Source organism: Protomyctophum bolini (genome assembly GCF_963924005.1).
Source record: "Protomyctophum bolini genome assembly, chromosome: 20".
NCBI lineage: Eukaryota > Metazoa > Chordata > Actinopteri > Myctophiformes > Myctophidae > Protomyctophum > Protomyctophum bolini.
The window spans coordinates 28,920,380-28,937,265 of record NC_137881.1 but is presented as its reverse complement, the minus strand read 5'-3'; the positions used below and the strand labels follow the sequence as shown (position 1 = coordinate 28,937,265).

Sequence of the window (16,886 nt, the reverse complement as noted above, 5' to 3'; positions counted from 1 at the left end):
CCTGTGACATGGTCTGTTGACGTGCATATTATTATATAGGCACGTGGCACACTGTGATTCTTATACTGTACAGATATGGGTGACAAATTAAAAGGAAAATAAATGAATGCAGATATTCTCCCATATACAGGTGTACCTGTATGTGGTGCAATTAATAAGCAATGTTGTATTTTATTTTATGTCGTAAATGTCGGTTCATTGGTTTATGTCAAATTCAAGTAAAAGTGTCCCGTAAGTCCATATATGGACTGGGCTTCCTCGGAAGCGTGACAATCAAATAATGAAAAAATCAATCAATCAATATAAAAATGTTGAGCAGGCGGGACAATATATACAATATCCATATTGTGATATTAGACTATTACAATATTGTGATATGGCATAAATGTTGTTTCTCCCCAATTCTTTATCCAATTGAACGTCATTCTAATTCAACATATTCAACATAGTCCATCTACAAACTATTTCAGAAATGCGTCATTCATAGGTAAATCTATATTGTTTTATAGGAGGTATTTGGTTCAAATATAATCGTGAAATGTTCCATAATTGCCCAGCCCCTAATAGAGCAGGTCCAGTTGACCTCCATTTTGGATGAGGATGACGAGAGTGAAAGAGGTACAGTAAGAGTGACTATACAAGAGGGTTTGTTAAGGGGCCTCAGACACAAACACTGCTAAACAAGGGCTAGTGTTTTTTTGTACACACGTACACAAACTCACACTCACGCGTCTCCAAAACACACACACGTGTGGAGGGAAGCTATAGCTACAGGCTCCAAAGACTTACATACCTCTTCAATGTCCCCAATGCTTTTCTCTCTTTGGTCGCCCCCCTTCCCTGACTCCACCACGTGTTTTTCACACACTTAAGCCCTATATATATACACTTCTCGTACGACAAATAGCTTATATAGCCTCATCACGAGTCCACGTGCATATTGACAAGTATAACCATAATGTTAATTTAAAAGGTTCTCGTGACACTAAGTAGATTAAATTACCCCGGTAATGTCATGAAACCTTTAAGATAACTTTTGTTTAATGTCACAATCCCTTTAAACTATTCCTCTAAATCTGGCAGGAAATGTTGGGACAAAAAAGTGCCCTTTTAGGAATGTTCTGCACCTGCCCCTCTAAAATTATTATTTTCATAATTATAATTTCTGTTGTCCTTCTCCGTTTTTTTTTGTTTGTATGTTTTTGTTTTGTTTTGTCTTGTCTTGTCTTGTCTTGTTTTTGTCTTGTTATGTTTTGTTTTCTGTCTGTTTTGTTGTTTTTTTTTCTCCTTTTTATAGCTATTTTGAATATTAAAAAGGGCTGGCATTATAAGCTGAGGCTTCTGCCAAACACTCCCTTTTGGTCAAAAAACGAAAACCCTGAATACATTGTATAAGGTTGTGTGTATTTTTAAATGACCAACAAACTTGAACTTGAACTTGAACATGCTCTGAATGTGTGTGTGTGTGTGTGTGTGTGTGTGTGTGTGTGTGTGTGTGTGCGTGCGTACTCACGGGCAGGTTGGTGAACACGCTGAAGGTGCTGGTCAGGAAGGTGGTCAGGTCTATCAGGTAGTCGCTGCAGGGGGGCGGAGCCGCCGCCGACGCTCCGCCCCCGCCGGACGCCGTCCAATCGTAGTCGGCCAGCTGCAGGAACTGGTCGATCTTGGCGTTCAGGTTGGTGTAGATCTCCGCCTCCGCCGCGTGGCGAGCGTCCTGAAAGACGCAAAAGGAAGCGACGTTCAGGATTATAACCCCATTTTGGGGTTCCCGGGAAAACCCCCCTTTTTTGGTGTTATGCTTTAAGCTATTGAAAAACAGCAGATCTACAAGCTCGTAGCGCGCCACCGAGTGGCACGCTACGAGCTTGTAGGTCTGCTATTTTTTGAAAGGATCGAAGAACGACTGACATTTTTTTAGAATCTGATCTCAGGTCAGAATGGGTTAATCAGACCATAGTGTGTGTCCAGTGGAAACCTCGTATGAATCTGATCTCAGGTCAGTGACAGTAGTACCTTGAACGTGGAGGTTCCGTACAGCTTGGTGGCATTGGCCAGGTCGGGGGGGACGTTGGTGATGTTTGATATGAACTCCTCCAGGAAGTGGCAGCACTCCTCCAGGTGGGTGGTGTTGATGATCACCTGCACCAACTGCACACACACGCGCGCGCACGCACACACACACACACACACATATAACGGAGATGTTTGATATGAGATGGGTACGTGCCAAGCGAGTGGCGGGCGTCATAGTGAAAACCTGTCCAAATATCGTTCCTTTTTTTTTTGTTGAGTGGTGCAACCACTCCTACAACCAGCAATGTCCGTGCACCTGTTTGTTTGTGTACCTGTATGAGCACGAGTATGTGACTTATTTATACCAGTAGGGGGCGCCAGAAACAGAGAGAGGGGTAGTGCTGTGTCTCTAATGAGAGAGAGAGAGAGAGAGAGAGAGAGAGAGGGGGGGGGGGGGGGAATTGCACCACTCAGTACACACGTGTGTGATTTTTTCTTCAAAGTTTCAATTTCAAAGTGGTGAAAATAGCATTACCAAAAGTAAAAGTATACCAATTATGCAGAATGAGCTACGGTATTTGAAGTTTTCAAATATATAAAATTGTTTAGAGAATCTACAAGCTCACAATGTGTCCCATCGCAACGCATTGTGAGCTTGTAGATCGCCTATTTTCAAATGGCAGAAATTTATATATACTGAAGTGGTAGTAACTTGTAACTAAAGTTTTTAAATAAATGTAGAGGAGTAAAAGTATATTTGCCTCTCCGAGATGTAATGGAATGAAAGTATAAAAGTATTGGAAATTGGAAATGCTCAAATAAAGTACAAATATTACAAATACCTCAAAACTGTACTTTTGAGGTATTTGAGGTAGAATTTAAGTGAATGACTTATAATATATAACCCATTCTGAACGTGAACCCATTTTGGTGTTGGCATCATGTTATGATTTAGCTATTGGAAAATAGCAGATCTACAAGCTCATAGCTACGAGCTTGTAGGTCTGCTATTTTTTTGAAAAATCGAAGAACGACTGACATTTTTTAGAATCTGATCTCAGGTCAGGGATGGGTTAATCAGACCATAGTGTGTGTCCAGTGGAAACCTTGTATGAATCTGATCTCAGGTCAGTGACAGACGGTACCTCGGCCAGGCCAACGTTCTTCTTCTTGATGGCGTACTGCAGACAGTGACTCAGTGTTCTGGTCAGCAGCAGGTTGGTGGACTTGCGGATCATATCATCTATCTCTGTGGAGCTGCACGCGCACACGCACACGCGCACACACACACACACACACACACACACACACACACACACGCACACACACACACACACACAAAATGGGTTAATCATATTCCATCACATTCAAGGGCTGCCGGAGAGGAATGGTACTCCAGACTCTTCAGAGGGCGCAGGTGTGTGAGTGTGTTCGTTATATATACACACACATCAAGGCAATTACCGTATGTTTCTGCACTGCACTGTCAAATACAGTATAGGTATACATCTGGCTTTTGTTCAAGCATGTTGTCCATAACTATGCTATATATACACATTTGGGCTGGTTGTGTGTGTATATGGAACACTTTAAGTGTTTTATAAATACTTTTAAATTGAAGATGAAAACTATAAGGAGCCGTGAGCGGCCATTCTACGGCGCTCGGGGGAGCTGTTATAGCGGTTTAAGAGTCTCGCTCATGGACACACTTCGACACATTGTGCTGACCTGGCCTGAAATCCTACACTCTCACCATCGGGGGCTCACTGTAACCACTCAGCTATGGTCGCCCCCGATAGATAATAGACTGAATGTGAACACACACACACACACACGCGCACGTGCACACACACACACACACACACACACACAAACACACAGGTCAAATACACATCACCCAGGGAGGAAGAGAGATCACTTTATCTCTCTCCCACTGTGGAATGAGTAAGATGGCTGTGTGTGTGTGTGTGTGTGTGTGTGTGTTCTATGGAGTCCTGTGGGTAACAAACACATTCCAACCAAATCGGTAAATTGTCTGCGTTTGGAATGCACACACACACACGCACACACGCGTCGCACACGCACACACGCACGAGGGGGGAAAGTAGCAGATTCCAGGTCTCTGTCCAACAAGCGAAGGAATTCAAGAAACGTTCTGATGATTCAGGAGAGAGAGAAAATAGAGAAGTGAATAAGATTCAAACGCGCGCACGCACGCACGCGCGCGCGCACACACACACACACACACACACACACACACACACACACACACACACACACACACACACGTTACATAACACATCAACCCAAAATATGTCTAACATTCCGAATCGAGCTCATCGATGAATGATATTCCATGTTTCTAAAGACAAATTGACTTCCTTTATCACCCCCCCCCCCCCCCCCCCCCCCATAATTTTCCTCCAACCAAACCACCGCGTGTGGTTTGCGGTTTGGAAACCGTCTCCATAGCAACCCGGGACGGACTTCCAACTTAAGTCGAGGCGATGGTCGGAGACGATGATTTTTTTTTTTTCTTTCTTCAAGGTCAAGTATTTTGGTCGGGCTCCGGGTTCGTAATCCCCCCCCCCCCCTCCAGACGCATCGGGGCCACCCCCGCCAATTATCACGTCAATCAGCATATACGACGGTTCAGCTGGGAGGGTCTCACATGTATACCGCCACGCTGGCCCAGAGAGAGAGAGAGACGAGTCTTATACAAGAGTCACGTATTTACGGAGCAAAAAAGTTCCACTTTCTGTGCAGTGCAGTGTCTGTCACGTACGGAGCAAAAAGGTCCACTTTCTGTGCAGTGCAGTGTCTGTCACGTAAGGAGCAAAAAGGTCCACTTTCTGTGCAGTGCAGTGTCTGTCACGTACGGAGCAAAAAGGTCCACTTTCTGTGCAGTGGTGTCTGTCACGTACGGAGCAAAAAGGTCCACTTTCTGTGCAGTGCAGTGTCTGTCACGTAAGGAGCAAAAAGGTCCACTTTCTGTGCAGTGCAGTGTCTGTCACGTACGGAGCAAAAAGGTCCACTTTCTGTGCAGTGCAGTGTCTGTCACGTACGGAGCAAAAAGGTCCACTTTCTGTGCAGTGCAGTGTCTGTCACGTACGGAGCAAAAAGGTCCACTTTCTGTGCAGTGGTGTCTGTCACGTACGGAGCAAAAAGGTACACTTTCTGTGCAGTGCAGTGTCTGTCACGTACGGAGCAAAAAGGTCCACTTTCTGTGCAGTGCAATGTCACGTACGGAGCAAAAAAGTTCCACTTTCTGTGCAGTGGTGTCTGTCACGTACGGAGCAAAAAGGTACACTTTCTGTGCAGTGCAGTGTCTGTCACGTACGGAGCAAAAAGGTCCACTTTCTGTGCAGTGCAATGTCACGTACGGAGCAAAAAGGTCCACTTTCTGTGCAGTGTCTGTCACGTACGGAGCAAAAAGGTCCACTTTCTGTGCAGTGGTGTCACGTACGGAGCAAAAAGGTCCACTTTCTGTGCAGTGTCTGTCACGTACGGAGCAAAAAGGTCCACTTTCTGTGCAGTGCAGTGTCTGTCACGTACGGAGCAAAAAGGTCCACTTTCTGTGCAGTGCAGTGTCTGTCACGTAAGGAGCAAAAAGGTCCACTTTCTGTGCAGTGGTGTCTGTCACGTACGGAGCAAAAAAGGTCCACTTTCTGTGCAGTGCAGTGTCTGTCACGTACGGAGCAAAAAGGTCCACTTTCTGTGCAGTGCAGTGTCTGTCACGTAAGGAGCAAAAAGGTCCACTTTCTGTGCAGTGGTGTCTGTCACGTACGGAGCAAAAAGGTCCACTTTCTGTGCAGTGGTGTCTGTCACGTACGGAGCAAAAAGGTCCACTTTCTGTGCAGTGGTGTCACGTACGGAGCAAAAAGGTCCACTTTCTGTGCAGTGCAGTGTTGTTTTTGGCAGCAAAATTTAGATTTTAGTTTTAGTCATAGTCTCTTGAATTGTTTCAATTTAGTTTTAGTCACATTTTAGTCACCTGGAATGTCTTAGTGTTGGTCTAGTTTTAGTCGACTAAATATCATAGGATTTTAGTCGACTAAATCTACAGCTGATTTAGTCGACCAAACATGTATTTTGGCTGGCCTCGATGCCGTCGTAATGACTCATTTTACACTTGCTGAAAATACCCGATCTACAAGCTCACAACGCGTCGCAGCGTGACGCGTTGTGAGCTTGTAGATCGGCTATTTTCAGCAAGCAACCAAGTGTAAAATGACTTCTACTGGATCTCTTGTCCACCAGTCCCTTCCTAACATTTTAGTCTAGTTATTGTTTGTCGACGAAATTGTCAATATATTTAGTCTTAGTTTTAGCCACCATAGCTTAGATTCCATTTAGTTTCCGTCAGTGAAAACAGGCAGTCGACGGACATTCTTCGTCTTAGTTTTAGTCAACGAAATAAACACTGGTGCAATGGCGTGAAGTAACTTAGTCTCGGCACATTCACTTTACATACACTTTACATTCACATACACTCAAGCTCTGTAGTACAATTTTGAGATATTTGTACTCGAGTATTTCAAATACTTTTACTTCTACTCCACTACATCTCAAGTGGCAAACATTTCACTTTAGTTTTTTACTAGTTATTTTGAAGAAGGGCTGCAGTGGTATATATTGGCAATTTCACGTTAAGGGGAAAAGGGAGCCTATATAGGACAGACCCCTGGGAGAAGTACGAAGGGTCGGAGTTGTTAATTGAGTCATCAGTGGATCAATTCAACAGTCATTTGTCATTTGTCCCGTAAAATTTAATAATCCAATTATTATAATGACTATAAGACATTATAATCATCGGATTATATGACAGACCTGCGACCTTATGGGAAAATGTTTCGGGGGATACCACAGTCACGCAACTCTGCTCCACTTCACTTTGAACATGGACTCTCGCGCACGCACGCACACGTGCACACGCGCGCACGCACACCAGTGTATACGGCTCGATAATGAGGCTTTTCATTTGTTATGTAATTAATTAATTAAACAGCATAATTAAGTTAATAACCAATGCTTCTGTTGCTTGATTTATCGGTGTGGCTTTTATTTCGTTTTCCCTCGGTTCAGCCTCAGTGGGCTTTTTTTGGTGGAACTTCTTCTATCGCTTGTGTTTTTTTTTGGGGTCTGAGGTTATTGTTGGCGCATGGTAATATAAGCAGAGGGCCATACCACAACATATTACTGCAGTGTACAACACGCTATCACTTTGCATGGACACTTTATTTTCACTGCGGGAGCCGATGTTATCCGCCATTTAGACCAGCGGTACGTTATTCTGAAGTTTTTGCGGATCTGCTTCTTCTTCGCCCAGGAAAGGAGCCAGCTTAGGCGGTGGTTCGGGGGCATCTGGTTGGGATGTACCTCTCGGGCGTCTCCCTATAGGGAGGTCCTCGACGCACGTCCCACTGGGAGGAGAGGAGACCCCCGCGGGGAAGAAGACCCACAAGGCGCAGTCGGAGAAAACACATGGCCTTGGATGGTCTCGGGATCCGCCCCCCAGGAGGAAGTCACTGATGTTGCTCTGGAGAGGGAAGTCTGGTGGAGCTCTTTGGTGGAGCCGTTGCCCCCCGCGACACGACTACGGATAAACGGTTGAAGATGGATGGATGGATGGATGCACAACGGTAGGCTATCACTATAGCTGACAGCCTGTCACCAACACCCCCACTAGACCCCCTATAGACAGCGGACTGTGGAAAACTGATAAAAATCGACCCCGGCCCGAAAAGTCTTTATACAGACAAAAATATTCGTTGGCCGTGTGCAAACGTGAAAGGGTTGCATTTTCTCTTTCCGTTTTATGTTGCTCCGATATTCGGCCGAAAACACATACCAGTGTCGGGACTTTGGAATAATGGTCTGTCAGACCAATGGGCAGCCCCCATATACTAGTGGTCTGTCAGACCAATGGGCAGCCCCCATATACTAGTGGTCTGTCAGACCAATGGGACGCCCCCATATACTAGTGGTCTGTCAGACCAATGGGACGCCCCCATATACTATAGTGGTCTGTCAGACCAATGGGACGCCCCCATATACTATAGTGGTCTGTCAGACCAATGGGACGCCCCCATATACTATAGTGGTCTGTCAGACCAATGGGACGCCCCCATATACTAGTGGTCTGTCAGACCAATGGGCAGCCCCCATATACTAGTGGTCTGTCAGACCAATGGGCAGCCCCCATATATACTAGTGGTCTGTCAGACCAACGGGACGCCCCCATATACTAGTGGTCTGTCAGACCAATGGGACGCCCCCATATACTAGTGGTCTGTCAGACCAATGGGCAGCCCCCATATACTAGTGGTCTGTCAGACCAATGGGACGCCCCCATATACTAGTGGTCTGTCAGACCAATGGGACGCCCCCATATACTAGTGGTCTGTCAGACCAATGGGACGCCCCCATATACTAGTGGTCTGTCAGACGAATGGGACGCCCCCATATACTAGTGGTCTGTCAGACCAATGGGCAGCCCCCATATACTAGTGGTCTGTCAGACCAATGGGACGCCCCCATATACTATAGTGGTCTGTCAGACCAATGGGACGCCCCCATATATTAGTGGTCTGTCAGACCAATGGGCAGCCCCCATATACTAGTGGTCTGTCAGACCAATGGGCAGCCCCCATATACTAGTGGTCTGTCAGACCAATGGGCATTTGCAGGCTGTGACATCACAAACAGCAGGAAAATCAGAGCACATGTTTTGTTGCCAGAAAACTTGTTCGAGCCAGAAAACCGCCAGACCACAGAAAATCTACTGAATGCTAAAAGTTCCGTTTTTTTTTGGGTGCAATTGAGCTCAGAAAACCCCCAAAAATTAAGAAAAAAAAAAACAAAAACCTTATTTTTTTTTCATACGTCACGATCCCCTTTAACAAAACTGCTTTATTGAAATGAGCTAAGAGTTCATTTCTTATAGGGGGGCTTAAGTGGTTAAAGAAATGTCATCCTGCGAATCAAAACCCAGAGCGTGCACGGCCAATTGTGTTCTTTGGAGGGTTCGGGGCCAAACCAACCGGAGGCACCACAGGGGAGCCCCCCCCCACTCTGTCTCCATGGTGTCGGTCAGGAACTACAGCCCTGCAGCCCCCCCCCCCACCCCCCACCCCACATCAACTTACTGGGTACAGTTTAAATGGTATAATGATGACCGACGGTCTTTCTCTGTTGGTAAACACACAACGCATTGCACTACACAACGAAACACATTTCAACACACACACACACACACACACCACAGACATGTGAGGCTTCAAGGCACGCACACACACGCACGCACGCACGCACACACACACAAACCAAAATAGTAATAGTTTTGGAACAATGTATGACAAGAGTTATGTTACCACACAATGGAAACAAACTGCGGTCATCTATCTGCCACTGTGTGTGTGCGCGTGTGTGTGTGTGTGTGTGTGTGTGTGAGTGCGTGCGCGCGTGCGTGGCTCTCCACGTACGTACATTTGCAAATTTGTGTGTCTGCTGACAATGTGGAAGTTCGATGATATGCGCCGGTATTTGGCGCGCACGTCACGTGCGTTTGCAGAGGAGTTCGGTATGTGTGTGCGTGCGTCTGTCTGTGTGTGCGTGCGTGTACAGTGGCAAGCAACCGGAGTTCCTTCCATATTTGCGCTCCTCTGCGAAGGCTGTCCCCGAAACACGAAACCTTCCAACTCCTAAAATGCCGAGTCAGGGAAAAATGTCTCTATGTTTACTGAACCATGCTAAAAACGGAGTCTTCCAGTCCCCCCCGATTCTCATTGGCTGAGAGACCTGCTGTCAAATCGATATCTGTGAATGCACCGAGTCTCTGTACGCGTGTGTGTGTGTGTGTGTGTGTGTCTGTAACTGTAACCCACGTAACTCGAGAATCCGTTCGCCGGCTCCCACCGACTTCAAATTCGAACACACGTCGTGCAGTGCCCGGTGTCGAGTCGGTCGGACACAGGGTTGTCCAGAAATGCCACAAAAGGCCTCTGGGGCCCGCCGGGCTCTGGCCTGTTCCGACATCACGAATATGCCCCGGGGGGGGGGGGGCCCTGGACCTGATCACCACCTATATCTCCATATATGGAGCTGGCCATTCTTCTCTGACATCACATCACTTCATATTTGGGCATGCCTGAAACAGACCTCCATTAAAAGCTGGCCTGTTCTGACAATCCCAATTAACACTCCATATTTTGGGCATGGCTGACACACAGAACTCCATATATGGGCATATGGGTGGAACGGGTACTCTGACACGGGTACAACTGGTATTGCATAGCCGGGGGGGGGCAGAGACAGAGTACGAAAACTCTGTTCACTTCATGGCACTTCATGCCAGTCCAATGGCAGCTCTCCTACATAGACTTCTATTGAGAATGGGGACAACAAAAAATAGTGTCCAATGTCCTGGACCGGAAGTATAGGCTGAAATGCATTGGACCCAGGCGGCAACAACAGCCCAGCTTTTTAATGATCTTAAATCCCTATATACTTTAGATTGTTTTGTAGTAATCGCACAACATAAACATTACAGAGACTTTAGTCGTTATACTGTACAATACTTTAAAACAGTTGGCATGTTGCACACAGGCCTAAAAATTGCTCTGATTTGTGCCGCCCTCGTTTTAAAACAATGCATTTCAAACTCCAGCTTTGTCCCTCTCCAGGCTAGCATGAGCAGCGCTCTGAGCGCTAGGTTTCTGCCCCCTCAATGTCGCAACTCTTCTCCAAACGACTTCCATCGCTATACCGAGTCGGTGCTCATATACATCCGGGCACCGGTCTAGTACTTGATAAACACACACACACACACACACACACACACACACACACACACACACACACACACACACACACACACACACACACACACACACACACACACACACACACACACACACACACACACACACACACACACACACACACACACACACACACACACACACACACACACACACACACCTGCACAGCATGTTATCAGTATCGTACCGTGTCGTAACGTTTTAGTTTTCGTTTCGTTTTTTTTTTTACTTCAAGGCCACCGTAATAGTCCTTAGCTCTTCGCACACACATCCGCGGTCCCCCGTTCACTTCCCTGTATATACGGATCAGAAAGAACCCCTCGTATCAGCCTAATCTATAGGGAGCTCTCCGTATAGGTTTTGATCAGATGGATAATTATACTAAGCTCTTCATTTCTGACTTCTCACCTGCCTCTCGTTCAAAAATATGAACGCGAGGGATTATTCAGCGATTTTTATCGTAACGAGAGCAAGGTAAAGCAAGCAAAAATATGTCTCCGGTCTTTTTCCGTAACGGAAGGGGGGGGGGTTCTTCTATTTTGAAAGAAATCCCAGCTCTGATTGTGTTAAAATAATATGCGAAACATGCTTCCACAGAAGACATGGATCCAAACTATGAATCCAAACAAATGACCGAAATCCGCCGTGGCGACTGAGAAACTTAAATCCACGATTAGAACATTAAATTATATATATATATATATTTTTTAAACTGTACTTCTGTGGCCTACTGGCAGCGTGCACAAGAACTGCGGCGTTGGGTCGGGGTCCAGTGGTTTACAAGATAAACAGGCAGACAAACGGTACAGTAGTAAAACAGGACTTTAACCCGTTCTGACCCGAGATCAGATTCTAAAAATGTCTTCTACATCCTGACAGTTTTCCATTCTGACCCGAGATCAGATTCTAAAAAATGTCTTCTATGTCAGTCGCTCTTCGATTTTTCAAAAATAGCAGACCTACACAAGCTCATATGAGATCTGCTATTTTTCAATAGCTAAAGCATAACGTAATGCTAACACCAAAACGGGTTCCTGCCCAAAATGGGTTAAAATTCAGCAAAATTCGGAGCCCCCGTCACATGTGGTTTCTGTGGGAGCCACGCTCCCTCTCTTGATACGAGTCTCCCACGCAATCTTTTGGAAATGTTTTGCAAACATAATTGAGCGGGGACAACTTAGTGGTTATTATAGGGGTGGTGATTAACCCATTCTGGGCGGGAGCCCCTTTTGGTATTTCAAGCGTTATATGTCATGCTTTGGCTATTGAAGAAATAGCAGATCTACAAGCTACGTAGATCTATACAAATCTACGTAGCGAGGCCACCGAGTGGCGCGCTATGAGCTTGTAGGTCCTGCTATTTTTGAAAAGTCGTGAAAGTGTGGCGCAAATCTTTGAATATATATTTCAGAGCGAACATTTTTAACTAAAATATTGGCTTCTGCGTCCCCCTTGGAACTACATATTTTGAGATGGGGGTCCGTGGCCCAATAGAGATAATTCTGGGGGTCCTTGACATGACAAAGGTTGAGCACCACTGACATAGAAACATGTTTTTTTTCTCAAAAATGTTAGGATTTTTAGAAGACTTTTTTTTAATCGACCTCAGTCCAAAATGGGTTAATGAAACCGCTCGCACCGCACAGAGGAAACAAACAAACAACAAACATGTAATAACCCATTCTGACCTGAGATCAGATTCATACGAGGTTTCCACTAGGACACACACTGGTCTGATGAACCCATTCTGACCTGAGATCAGATTCTAAAAATGTCAGTCGTTCTTCGATTTTTCAAAAATAGCAGACCTACAAGCTCGTAGCGCGCCACTCGGTGGCGCGCTACGAGCTTGTAGATCTGCTATTTTTCAATAGCTAAAGCATAACATGATGCCAACACCAAAACGGGTTCCCGTTCAGAATGGGATAATTACCAGTCGCATTTGCTTATGTCTGCAATATAGTTTGACATCACACCACATCTCCGCACCGCATTTCAACACTTTGCTGTCTCGACATAGTTGCAGCCTGCAATTTATACTTTACTGTACAGGCCAGGGGGACGACCGTATAGCTTAGTGGGTGTACAGTGACCAGACGGTCAACCGTCCAGACCCCTCTCTCTCTCCGCCATGACAACGTGTCCAAGTACTGTACCCATTCTGACCCGAGATCAGATTCTAAAAAAAATCTTCTATACATCCTGACAGTTTTCATTCTGACCTGAGATCAGATTCTAAAAAAATGTCTTCTATACATCCTGAGTTTTCATTCTGACCTGAGATCAGATTCTAAAAAAATGTCTTCTACATCCCGACAGTTTTCCATTCTGACCTGAGATCAGATTCTAAAAAAATGTCTTCTATACATCCTGATAGTTTTCTGAAAAAGCTTATGTTTCTATGTCAGTCAATGAGCTTGTATAGGTGTTAGAATCTCAAGAGGGGGGGGGGAAGTGCACCGGGTTGTCTGGTCGAGTCGTTATTATTATTATTATTATCGGATTATTATCTAGTGTTATCTAGACACATTACAGTGTCCGAATGTTGGGGAAATTGTGTGGCTTGTGGCGACTGGGTTCCATCATTTATAGTTCAGTGACCCGTGGGCTAATAAAAGACTATGGGATCATTGTAATAGTTTCCCACCAACTCCTAAAAAAAAAACGCCCAGCTATGTAAACGCAGTTATGGGAAGTAAACCAGAGATTTCACCTGACGTAGCGTGTGGAAGGAACAGTTTATTCCGTTATTCAGGTGCCCCGGCTGGGGCAGGGTGGAGGTAGTTTTAGAGACCAGGATTACTGCATGTTTTTTGTGAGGGTATACCTACCCTATAGGGGACACGGGGAAGAACATGCACACAGAAAGGGCCCTTTCGCCAACCAACCCCCCGGCCTCGGGTATATGGGCACTGATGACGCGGAGGAGAGAACACGCCCCCCAGCGGGAATCGAACCATGAACCACTCCTAGCTGTGAGGAGACGGAACTACACCGAGTACTTTTACTTCTACTGCGCTTACATCTCAGAGAGAGAGAGAGAGAGAGAGAGAGAGAGAGAGAGAGGGAGATCCGGTTGACTGAGAAATTAAAAAAAAAAAACAATAAAGCCAGTTTTAAAGCAGGCTGATGAACAAACAGGAAAATAAGCACACATGCACGTGCGCACGCATGTGGACACACACACACACACACACACACACACACACACACACACGAGAGAGTGTGTGATTTGTATTAGTAGTGTCAGGCAGTGATTTGGTCTGTGGTTTAGAACTATGCTGTATTATCATGTGTCCATTCATACACACACTGAGGGTCTGGGAACGTGTGTGTGTGTGTGCGTGCGTGTGCGCGCACGTGGGTGTGTGTGTGTGTGTGTGTGTGTGTGTGTGTGTGTGTGTGCGCGCTATAGGGGAGGGGGGGTGATTTCAATGTATGTGTGTACTCGGAGGGGGCTGGGAACCAGGGAGGTATCATTGATCCATGACCAGTAGAAGAAAGAGGAGAGGAGAGGAGAGGAGAGGAGAGGAGAGGAGAGGAGAGGAGAGGAGAGGAGAGGAGAGGAGAGGAGAGGAGCAGACCGTCTATTTCCAACTCTACGAGAGAGACCGTTGTGGAAGGAGAAAAGGAGCAGACCGAGCACCAAGCCCTGGGGGACACCGGCCATAAGTGGGGTTATACACACCCGAGAAGACGAGTTCTGTATAAAGATGGCCACGTCCCACGGGCTGAAAGGACGTATACAGGAAGTGGGATGCAGGGCCCAGAGCGGTGATTGGACTTCATATGAAGTTCAACGGGAGATTTTTTTTTTTGCAGAGTGATGACTGTTTGGCCTGTTTGTTTGATCGCCATGGTAACGCACACCACCGCCATATCTGGTTACCATGGCTGCCCGGCTTCCTGTCCACTTGAGATGGACAAAAACGTGCGTGCGTGCACGTGTACACACACACACACACACACACACACACAGGATGCAGACTGGAATTAAAGTCAGTCTCAGATTGGGGTCACGGCTATCGATACCTTGGACCTCTGACCTTTTGCATCTGTTCTGATGTGGGGAGAGCGTGTGTGTGTGTGTGTGTGTGTGTGCGTGCGTGCGTGCGTGTACCTCAGGTGCAGGTCTTCGGAGTACTTGAGGCAGGCGTAGATGAACTCCTTGAGCTGACAGTAAACTTTAGGAACAAACTCAGAGAACGGAAGCTTCTTGGGGAACGGCAGCTGTAATATGGCGAGACAAGAAAAAGGGACATTAAAAGCAACAAACAAGAAATGATTACATAGTGATATTAGGTCAGGTGAAAGAAGCGCCGTCTCCGTTGGGTTCTTTTTTTCTCTCCCCCCCATTTTATTGTTATTATTATTGTAACGCGTCATGTTTCTGTGTCAGAACCTCGCGGCCGTTGTTTGCGTTGGTTTCCGACGTGATGCTCGTGGTTCAATCATTGTGTTTTGTTGTGGCTTTGCTGCTGCTAGCCATGCTGTTAGCTCATAACATTAGCTGTGAGCTGTCTGCCACGCACCCCCCCTACGCTGTTTCAGCAGGCGCGCTTGGTTTGAAGTTATATATGCAGTGACTTTACCCGTGTTTGAGGGAGCGGAGAGGTGCAACTCCGAGTATTTGCATACAGGTATCGATTGGTCTTTATAGAATGCATTGTCCGCTATAGTTTCACTCTGAGCACCGCTGTTGTTTTTCTTCTCCTTCTGCCAAAGAATAGCAGTTCTGGCTTATAACCGTGCAGTCGGGTTTCACGAAACTTTGATCAAAATGAAACTGAACTAAAAATGTAATTTATGGGTGCCCTAAAGTGGCAATGTCGAGCAGCCTAAAAGGGCTTATTGCTTGGTCCCGTCTTATTGCTGCTTACAGCTACATATCTTTTCATTTTATTTGCGTGTGTATACCTTGTCCAGGTCCACACACACACACACACACACACACACACACACACACACACACACACACACACACACACACACACACACACACACACACACACACACACACACACACACACACACACACACACACACACACACACACACACACACACACACACACACACACGCAGGGGGGGGGGTACCTTGTCCAGGTCGGGGTCCTGCAGGGGGAAAAGGGACGTGTAGTGTGTGTACTCCTCCTCCGTCGAAACGGGGATGGGACTGAAGTTGTCCTGGTCCAGGATCTGCCTGGAGACCAAAAAGACCAGACAGTCAGTCAGTCAGTCAGTCATACAGAACAAGTCATATACAGACCTGAGATCAGATTCTTAAAAAGAAATGTCTTCTCTATACATCCTGACAGTTTTCTGAAGTTTTCCGTGTCAGTCGTTTTTCCGATTTAAAAAAAAATAGCAGATCTACAAGCTCATAGCGCGCCACTCGGTGGCGCGCTATGAGCTTGTAGATCTGCTGTTTTTCAATATGCATGCCAGAGCGCCAGCGCTCGCCCAGCAGTCTGCCGTCAACGAGGCCAAAGGGGCGACCTTACCGGTCGCTATAGTACTCGCCCTCAGGCGTGTCTTAACCGGTAATAATCTGAATCTAGAAAAGTAACTAGTATAAACTATAAAGTTGCCCAATAACTGTGTAGTGAAGTAAAAGTATACAATAAAGTGGGAGTTGAAGTAAAAGTATTAAAAAGTATTCAAGTACAGTACTTGAAGTGAATGTACTTGGTTTATACCTTCCACCACTGGGGCATTCAGTGGAGGTCAACGACAAGGGCTCCAAATACCAGTTAGTGTTTTGTTTGCCTCTGTCTTACATACACACAAGCACACACACACACACACACACACACACACACACACACACACACACACACATCCCATCGGGGGTCGCGTTGTGGTTTTCTTAACCTCGTCCTGTTGGAACTGTGTTCTCAGCGTTCCGAAGTTCCGACGTTCCATTGAGAGGCCGTGAACCGGAGAGCATTCTCTCTCTCTCTCTCTCCCTCTCTCCATATATCTCTCTCATCTCTCTCTCTCTCTCTCTCTCTCTCCGTCTCCAACAATACAACACAACATTCCTGTGGCT

The 16,886-nt window shown here is 46.1% G+C and overlaps 1 protein-coding gene across 2 annotated transcripts in view; it reads right to left on the bottom strand.

Annotated features, from left to right (window-relative positions):
- exoc6b (exocyst complex component 6B) overlaps positions 1 to 16,886 on the bottom strand; it is a 141,419-nt gene that overhangs the window by 53,009 nt on the left and 71,524 nt on the right. For both annotated transcript variants that reach the window (XM_080792738.1, XM_080792739.1), the window contains exons 14-18: positions 15,932 to 16,037; positions 14,956 to 15,065; positions 3,159 to 3,270; positions 2,014 to 2,148; positions 1,514 to 1,714 (exon numbers count right to left, since the gene is read on the bottom strand). In XM_080792738.1, the coding sequence (XP_080648864.1) occupies positions 1,514 to 1,714; positions 2,014 to 2,148; positions 3,159 to 3,270; positions 14,956 to 15,065; positions 15,932 to 16,037 (664 nt within the window). The remainder of the gene's footprint in view (positions 1 to 1,513; positions 1,715 to 2,013; positions 2,149 to 3,158; positions 3,271 to 14,955; positions 15,066 to 15,931; positions 16,038 to 16,886) is intronic.